This window comes from Austrofundulus limnaeus, unplaced genomic scaffold, assembly GCF_001266775.1.
Source record: "Austrofundulus limnaeus strain Quisiro unplaced genomic scaffold, Austrofundulus_limnaeus-1.0 Scaffold335, whole genome shotgun sequence".
Lineage (NCBI taxonomy): Eukaryota > Metazoa > Chordata > Actinopteri > Cyprinodontiformes > Rivulidae > Austrofundulus > Austrofundulus limnaeus.
The window spans coordinates 32,810-41,668 of NW_013952737.1; the positions used below are offsets into that span (position 1 = coordinate 32,810).

The window sequence follows — 8,859 nt, forward strand, 5'->3', positions numbered from 1 at the left end:
GATATTGCCCCTTTAACAATGTTAATTTTTTATTTATATAAAATATATATTTTAGTTGTTTGTACAGCTAGGTCTCCAGAAGCTTGACCAATGCAGGCTGTTTGAAATGGGCCTGTAATTGTTTACTTCCATCTGGTCACCTCCTTTGAACAAGGGGAGCACACGGACACATTTCCATATTAAAGGAATTTCACCAAAGTCCAGAGAGAGGATAAAAAGACAAGAGACGGTGTAGTAAATGCATCATCCAGCTCTGAATCCTCAGAACCTGATGACTTTGTGAAATCTAAAAATGTAAAGTTATTGTGAAACTCTGAAACCGTTACTTAAAATCATATCACCCTCAGTCTTTCATGCCTAAATTTAGGATTAAAATCATCTTGTGTGGACAAATAACAGAGCTGTCTGTTTTATTTTGGTCAAGCCTTAAAAATGTGTCAAATTTCAAGTGTTATCTGGAAATGTTAAAAATCAATGTGTTGATGCTCTGCTGCTTCCATACTGAATTTCAGTTCATTAACTGTAAAATTATAAGATATTTTTGAGTTTGTTCATGTGGTTTATTTATGTCAGCCATCTTGGATTAGTTGATAATGATAACATCCTGAATATTTCATCAGGATTTGTCTGGTGGCTCATGAGATATTTTGCTAACAGACATGCTTGCTTCTTTAATAGTTGATGGCAAAGTTTTAAACAAAGTTGTGGTGCTGCAAGTGCTTTGACTTTGTGATTAGGATGTTCCTCAACTAGTACTAGAGCAGATACATCAGTCTTAGTAAATCTGACTGAGCTGTGGCCATTTTGTTTTTTCTTCATGGTCAGTTTGCTGTGGCAGCCATCTTGAATCGAGTTGACTCCAAAAGGCTGGTCATTCAGGACATGGCTAATCCAGAAAATCAAACAACGAGGCTTCTGTTATGTTGTTGAAGACTCCTCACTTCCCATCCTGGATCTTCCTCGATTAAAAAAATAAATAAATAAAACTTGGAGATCCTGGAATTCAAGTCTAACTAAACTGCAGGTGAAGCATTATTATGTCAGCTGGCGTCAGATTCAACTCATTCCCCACACATGTGAGTCATTAGAGGTTCTGCCTGACTCACAGAGAGGAAAYTGACTGGGTATCAGGCTGGTGATATCACATCATTTTATTGTTTGGTGTAAATGGCTTCTTTCACCCTCTCTCAAACCAAACATGTTGGTCTTCAGCAGATTGTCCTTATCCTTCAGGTGTAGGTGGACAGCATGGGGGTCCTGTAGAGATGGGCTATCCTCTGTCCGAGGGTCCTGTCAGGTTTGAAAGTCATTTGGATGTTATGGTTTAGGGCTGCCACAAACGATTATTTTTATAGTCGATTAATCACCAATTATTTTTTTCGATTAGTCGACTAATCGGATCATACGTTTATTGAATATAAAACATACAGCTTATTGCGCCAGAATGCAGCTGCTGTTATATAACCGTTAGATTTTAGCTTAGAGCTGGGCGGTATGATCTCAAATTCATATCACGATATAAATTGAACCCCTTCACGGTAACTGTATATTTCGCGGTAGAAAATTATCAATGAAAGTAAAGATAATGTAATTTTTAGAGCTTTTTTTGTTGCAGAATGCTGTAATCTTAATTAAATCCAACACTTTTGCTTTAATATCTACCTGCCAAACAATGAGCTTCTGCCTGCTGAACTTATCAGCTGCTGCTCTGCTGCCCGCTCATCTTCATCATCAGAGCAGAAGTCGACTTTACATTAGCAAGATAGATTTACGACTGAACAAATGTCCATGTCTTTTTCTTTAATAATCTCTGTGGGTAACAATACATAAAAAACAAATTTTTTTCTCTGACAATTAGGTGTGAAAACTACAGTTGTTAAACCTTCGCTCTGCACGACGTGCAGCGAGAGGAGAGGGAGGGAGGAGGAAATGATCCCGCGACACGATGCAACTTTTCTACAGCGGGAGGAGGAAATTTTGATGATTTATTCTCTCTATACGTGTTTTAAAACGCTAGAATTACTTCATTACTTTTCGAACTCCTGCTCAGTTGTCTCTGCACTCACAGCCCTGTTGACACAGGGGCGATGACGTAATGACGATAGGACGGTAGAAGGTAATTTTCTACTGTAGGCCAACTTCATACCGTTTCTACGGTCTACCGCATATACCGCGCAGCCCTATTTTAGCTATATGCTAACTAAAAATAATTGTTGTGGAAGGCAAGTTCTGCCTTGCAGATATTACACAGGTTTCTCTTTCATTTACTTAAAATGATCCCACACTTTTGAGCTTTGTTGTCAGGTAGCCATGATACCAGAGCCTGTCTGTATAATGTCTTGTGACGTCCACGGCCTACCCCAGTTACCACTACTGTGCATGTGTGTCAAGGACAGAAAGGCAAATGTGGCAGTGGAAGGTGTCAAAGCAGTTTGGAGAGAAAAACAAAGTAAAGAACAAAAAAAGAAGAAAAACGACTAATCGATTATTAAATTAGTCATCGACTATTTTAATAATCGATTAGTCGTTGACTAATCGTGGCAGCCCTATTATGGTTTGAGAAGATCCTCCAAATACTCCCAGCAGCTTATCAGTGATTCCTAACCTTTTTAGTCTTGTGTGCCCCCTGTGATATTTTGCCATACCACTAGTACCCCCTCTGTCAAACGTAATGATGATTCTCCAAAACTATAATGTACAACAAATGATTATTATTTATTTAACCCCCTTGAATATTTAGTTCTCAGGCATTTTATTATTTTCAACTCAAACAAAAAGATAAATATGTTGCCTTGAAAGTGAATAAGTAATTAAATAAACCAGGTAGTGGCAGGTGCAGGAAGCAGCAGCGTCCAAAATACATCAAATACCCCAAAAGGGCAAATTCTGTGAGATTCCACGTTTTGTACTGGATTCCATTTTGTGTTGATTCTGTGATTCTGTTTGCATTTCCGCATTGCGGAAATCATAGGGTCCTACATATCTCGGTCCTATTTTTAATTTTTTTGACACACCTGGGAAATTTTTCCACGTACCCCAAGTGGTACACATACCCCTGGTTGGTAATCACTGGCTTATGTGATGACAGTGTTTTCATATTTGTACTTACTCAGCAAAAGGAACCATTTCCTTACAGATGTGACATCATTTAAAGGGAAATAAACAGGCCAAAACAAATAAATAATTGACCTAATCTTTACCTTTTGTGTGCTGTTTAGTTTTAATAAATGCTGGTTAGTATTATCTGCCTTTTAGCTTCTGTCTTCTTGTCTCTCTGCAGGTTAATGATCTGAGCCAGGTGCCTGTTCCTGTCATGCTGCTGCCTGATGATTTCAAAGCCAACACTAAGGTCAAAGTCAACAACCACCTCTTCAACAAGTGAGACACTTGTCTGTTTACGATTTAAATATGAAGTTAAAAAGTTCTAAAACAAAGAAAAAAAGTCAGAAATTTGAGATTAAAGGCAGAAATCTGAAATTAAAAGGAAAATAATTGCACCGTCGCCCTAATCCTTTTCTGCAACTTTGAAACTGGTCATTTGTTAATATTTTTGTCCTCAGTGTGTCCGTTAACCTAATTTTTAAATGACATCTTCCACTTTTAAGCTGTCACAGAGACATACAAGGACAGAAACAGATGGAAAAAGCAGCAAAAAATCCTAAAAACTTTTTAGATCTTCACAATAACTGGAAAATAAGAGTATTTTTACACTGTTCACTGTCATCATTTGTAGCCATTTTATTTGAAACAATTTTAAATAATTTGATTCACATAATAACTCTTCTTACAGATACTTTATAATTATTTTTAAGATGTGGAACAAACAGTTTTGGACCTGTCATGCCAAACTGGCTGGATAACATTTTGTAGATAAATCAACTCTGCAGCTGCAGCAGAAACCTGTCCTCCTGCAGCCTTACATGCAGAGCAGAGAAAACACAACTTAATCTGGTTTTGTTTTAACTAAACACAACAAATAATCATCCAAGGCTAAAGTCCTGAACACCAGGTCCAGCCATGCGTATGATGTACAGGCTGATGAATGTTTGCTTAGTGTGTGACAACAAAGGAAACAGAACATTGTCTTCTCTTTTGCCAGAGAAAATCTTCCAGGACACTTCAAATTCAAAGAATACTGTCCTCAGGTCTTCCGAAATTTAAGAGAACGTTTTGGTATTGAGGATTTGGACTATCAGGTGAGCTGTTCCCCTTGTCTACATTATAATAATCAAATCAGATATTCTGTACTAATTTAGAGTCGTGCTTGTTTGGTCTTATTATCCCACAGGTGTCGTTGACACGCAGCCCCCCGATGAGGAATGCTGACAATCAGGGAGAGGTTCTGCTCCTCAACTCCTACGACCGGACGCTGGTTATAAAGCAGATCTCCAGTGAAGACGTTGCAGACATGCACAATATCCTGTCAGAATATCACCAGGTAACCTCAGGCTGTGTTTACTAAATGTTCAGAGATCTTCAACACATTTTAACTTTCCTTCCTTTATGGAACAAGTGTTATAAAGTAACTGCACGTTGCATCATCCTTTTTCATACTGTGTTATAACTAACTAATAACTTAAGCCTAACATGGATAGGAATGGGTATCTTTGACATTAGAATCGATTTGATTGGTATTTGTACCCAACGATACCAATTTTTGGTGCTATGTGTGTTGTTCTTTTAATAAACTTATTTTTTGTTTCTCAATACATAAAGTTTAACAAATATCAATACAACTCTTTGTATTGTAACATCAATCGTTTAACAAATTTCTTTAAAGTGAAAACTCTTGAAAACAAGACTGTTTTGTCTTATTGTCAAATTAAAATCTAGCTCCAAATAAGTTTAAATCAAATAAACAAAAGAGGATGCTGTTAAAATAAATAAAAGGTATTCAAGCTACGTTCAGATCGAACATGTTTTGAGCATCCAAAAACGCCCAATGCTTCAAGTTGGCTGCTTGTGCTCTTTCAGGTCTGATTCGTTCAGTGTGTCGGGAAGTGCTTCTGTTGTTTTCCTCTGCCGGTCTCTGTTTAATGGTGGATGAAATAAAGAAAGTGGCGGTACTTTATTTACTTTGAGCAAGCGAACGTCGTGCTCACAAGATAATTAATCCACCAGATAATTCAGAGGCGGTCTGTTCTGTGAGTTCACTTCAGGATCTGCGAGGCTCAATTTCAAGCTACGTTCAGACTGAACTCTGTTTGCTGAACCAGTAGCTGCTGACGTCATTACGCTCTTGTGCGATGCTGCGTTCAGGTGGAGCATGGAAAATCTCCCACTCTTACGCCAATATGGTCACAATGATGCGTTTAGGTACTGAAACATAGTACCTTTTTGATTTTACATGAATAGGTACTCAGTAGTACTGACAGAATTTGGTCGGTATTTATAAAAGTATCGAATTAGGTACACATCTCTAAACATTAGGGCTGCACAGTATATGCGGTACACCGTAGAAACGGTATGAAGTTGGCCTATGGTAGAAATTTATACTCTACCGTCCTATCGTCATTACGTCATCGCTTCTGTGTGAACAGGGCTGTGAGTGCAGGGACAACTGAGCTGGAGTTCAAAATATAATGAAGAAGTTGTAGTGTTTTAAAACACCTATAGAGAGAATAAATCCTCAAAATTTGTAGAAAAGTTACGTCGTGTCTCGGGATCATTTCCTCCCTCCCTCCCTCTGCACGTCGCACAGACCGAAGCTTTAACAACGGTAGTTTTTCACACCCAATTGTCGGAGAAAATAAAGTTTTTTATGTATTGTTACCCACCGAGATTATTAAAAAAAAAAGACGTGGACGTTCGTTCAGTCGTAAATCCATCTTGCTAATGTAAAGTCGGATTCTGCTCTTATGATGAAGAGCAGCTGCTAAGTTCAGCAGGCAGAAGCTCATTGTTTGGCAGGCAGATATTAAAGCAAAAATGTTGTGTTTAATTAAGATTACAGTTTTCTGAAGAAAAAAAATTACATTATCTTAACTTTTTATGATAATTTTCTACCGCGATATATACAGTTACCATAAAGGGGTTTAATTTAAACCGTGATATGAATTTGAGGTCATACCGCCTAGCCCTATTAAACATGGAGGTTTAACCAGCCCGGCTTTCGTAGCCCCTTCCAAATCTAAATACTGTCCATAACCGGGAACTGTGAAACGGGTGGACAGAGGTTTGTTCCAGGAGGACTTCAGCTCTGAGACAAAGTCTGGGAACATGGGAAGACTGTTTTTCACTGCGGTCGGCTCAGTGGGGAGAAAAAACCCGTGAACTGCGATGGTTTTTTGTGCTGGAGGGGAAGCGGGCCACTCCATCCAGTTTCTGAGCTGCACGACGACACAAGGAGAGGAAAGACGTGTCGTCCTGGTTCACCTCTGCCGCAGCGGGGGCATTTTAACCTGAGCAGGGTTCTTCGTCATCTTCCGACAGATGAACATCCAGACCAATATCCAGCACATCCTCGTCTCCCTGGTGGAGGCCCAGCTGAAACTGGGCAACATCCTCCTCTCCCTCGGCTAATAATGTAATACATGCGGTCCGCCCAGCTGGAAGCGGGGACTTTGACCGACAAATCCTCCTCGTCGGACTCGGACGGAACCGGGTTACTGGACTCGGAGAGGAGTGGGTCCTGATGTGTGACTGCAGCTTCGCTCAGCACTTTTTTTAAAAACTTAACCAGTCTCTCCGGGGTTGAGTGACGAAGCTGGAGGCAAAACGCACACGCTTCGGGCTCTGCCAACGCTCTCAGAGTGTGAACGATCCCCAGACAGGCCGGGCAAGCCTCGTGCTGGTCCTTCTCATGGAGCGAGAAGCCGTACCCCATTGGGACAGGGGCGAACAGTAGACTTCTGCTTCTTTTGAGGTAATTTTGTGCTCATCTGAACCACAAAATTTTTTATTTTGTTGAAATAAAAAGGCTACTCAAAACTAGCGCTCCGCGGGCAGTCGCGGTTATCAGTAGGCAGCAGTGGCTAACACCAACAAAAGCAGTTAAGCTAATTTTAAGAACCTTCAAAACAAGCAAAGCTAATTAGCAGCAACTGATTAGCCTGACTTGAAGAGGTGTTCCTAGCGAGGTGAAGAGCGTAAGAACTGAGGAATGTCTGTGATGACGGGCAGTATATAGTGCAGGCGAAGCCTGTCATCTGTCATCACGTCACCTGCCTAAAGGCGTGATTAGAGGTGGCTTCAGCTAGGACACGCAGGGGCGTGGCTTCCCATACTTATGTGTTGTACAGAGTGAATGGACTGAAAGGGAACCTTGGAGTCCAGGTTCTGTGACAGTACACTCACCCAATCATTCAGCGTCACACAGACTGAGAACATTTATAAAAAGTGTTTTTTTTTCTTTTTGTATGAAGTGGATGCGTTTCTGACTCAGCTGGTGCTGACCCACTTCCCTCCCCTTCATCAGTCTGGCTTTAATGTGTGCTTTTATTTTGAAACAGCATGTGATTGTGGATAAAAGGCTACATTTTTGATTTGATGACATCTATATTTATTTCTGTTTAACAGTCCATTTGTTGGAGGCGTAATAATGCTATCACCTCGTGTGTTTCTGACTCGATGCTTTTGAGTCATTCACATACTGTATTTCTGAACGTGGGTYGTGTTTGAGACTGAACATTTATTTGCTTGTGGAATGGGAAGCCTGAGTTTTTGCAGCCTACATACACTGGCCTGTTATGCTACGTTCACAGCGAACGCGTTTTGAGCAGCAAAAAAAGCGCCCAACGCCTCCAGTTGGACGCACTACGTTCATACTGGGACAGAGACTAGACGTGCGTCTGAAGAGGAAGGAGCGTCTTGGTTTTCCTCCGGTCAGTCTTCAGCGGATGAAATAAAGATAAATTAAAGAAAATGGCTTTGCTTTATTTACTAAAGAGCAAGCGAACGTTGCGCACACCAGATAATTATTTCAATAGATGATTTAGAGGCGGTTTGTTAAGTTTCATCACTCCAGGAGCTGCGAGCTGACGGACTGTTTTTCGTCCCGAGCCTAGTTTAACACCACGGTCAGTTTAATGAGCTGCTGACCCACATCAGTGCTGATATCTCCAGCCAGAAGATCCTGCAGATGGTCAATTTCAGCTAAAGAACTCCTGTCCGTCTGTTTTGGTTTAGTGGACAACATTCAGGAAACTGTCGTGGAAAAATTAGTCTCTCTGATTGGTTGTCAAGATGCGGCGAAAGATCAGATTTTTGAACTCGAGCGTCGGCTGCTTTCGCCGCACCGCATGCACGGAAAAGGCTCTGCTGCACCTTCCGCTTTCCTTGCGCACTGCTCTAAACGGACCTGACGCGCCTCAAGACCACTGGGGCGGCTGTGGCAGAGTGGTTAGGTGAGTCGTCCTGGAACCAGAAGGTCGCTGGTTCGATCCCCTGTCCAGCCGTCTCAGTCATTGTGTCCTTGGGCAAGACACTTCACCCACCTTGCCTACTGATGGTGGTCAGAGGGTCCGGTGGCGCCGATGTATGGCAGCCCCACCTCTGTCAGTGTGCCCCAGGGCAGCTGTGGCTACAGTGTAGTTTGCTACCATCAGTGTGTGAACCTGTAAAAAATGAGAACCAATAAAAATCCATCGGTTCACACTCCCTCTGAATTGGTCAAGATAATTTTAATTGATCCATCATATATAGGCAACCTGCAAGAAACACAAGTGGTTTTAATAGGACCTATACAATTTTTTTCTTTTTGATTTTTTACCTGGATTACTGAGATGCATCAGGACGTTTTAATAGGTCGTCTTCATCAGCTAGCTTGTCGTTAAAGTTTACACAGATTTGTTAGTGACAGTCATTTGTGTAAGCGTGTGTTGAAGCAGGGAAACAACTAAAACATGGACAGAAACTACC

The 8,859-nt window shown here is 41.0% G+C and overlaps 1 protein-coding gene across 1 annotated transcript in view; it reads left to right on the top strand.

Annotated features, from left to right (window-relative positions):
• Nucleotides 1–8,859, top strand: part of pip4k2ca (phosphatidylinositol-5-phosphate 4-kinase, type II, gamma a) — a gene marked incomplete in the record, with an annotated part of 26,882 nt that overhangs the window by 5,267 nt on the left and 12,756 nt on the right. Inside the window, 3 exon segments of the mRNA XM_014022562.1 lie at nt 3,281–3,378; nt 4,100–4,196; nt 4,289–4,438. Of these exon segments, the coding sequence (XP_013878016.1) occupies nt 3,281–3,378; nt 4,100–4,196; nt 4,289–4,438 (345 nt within the window).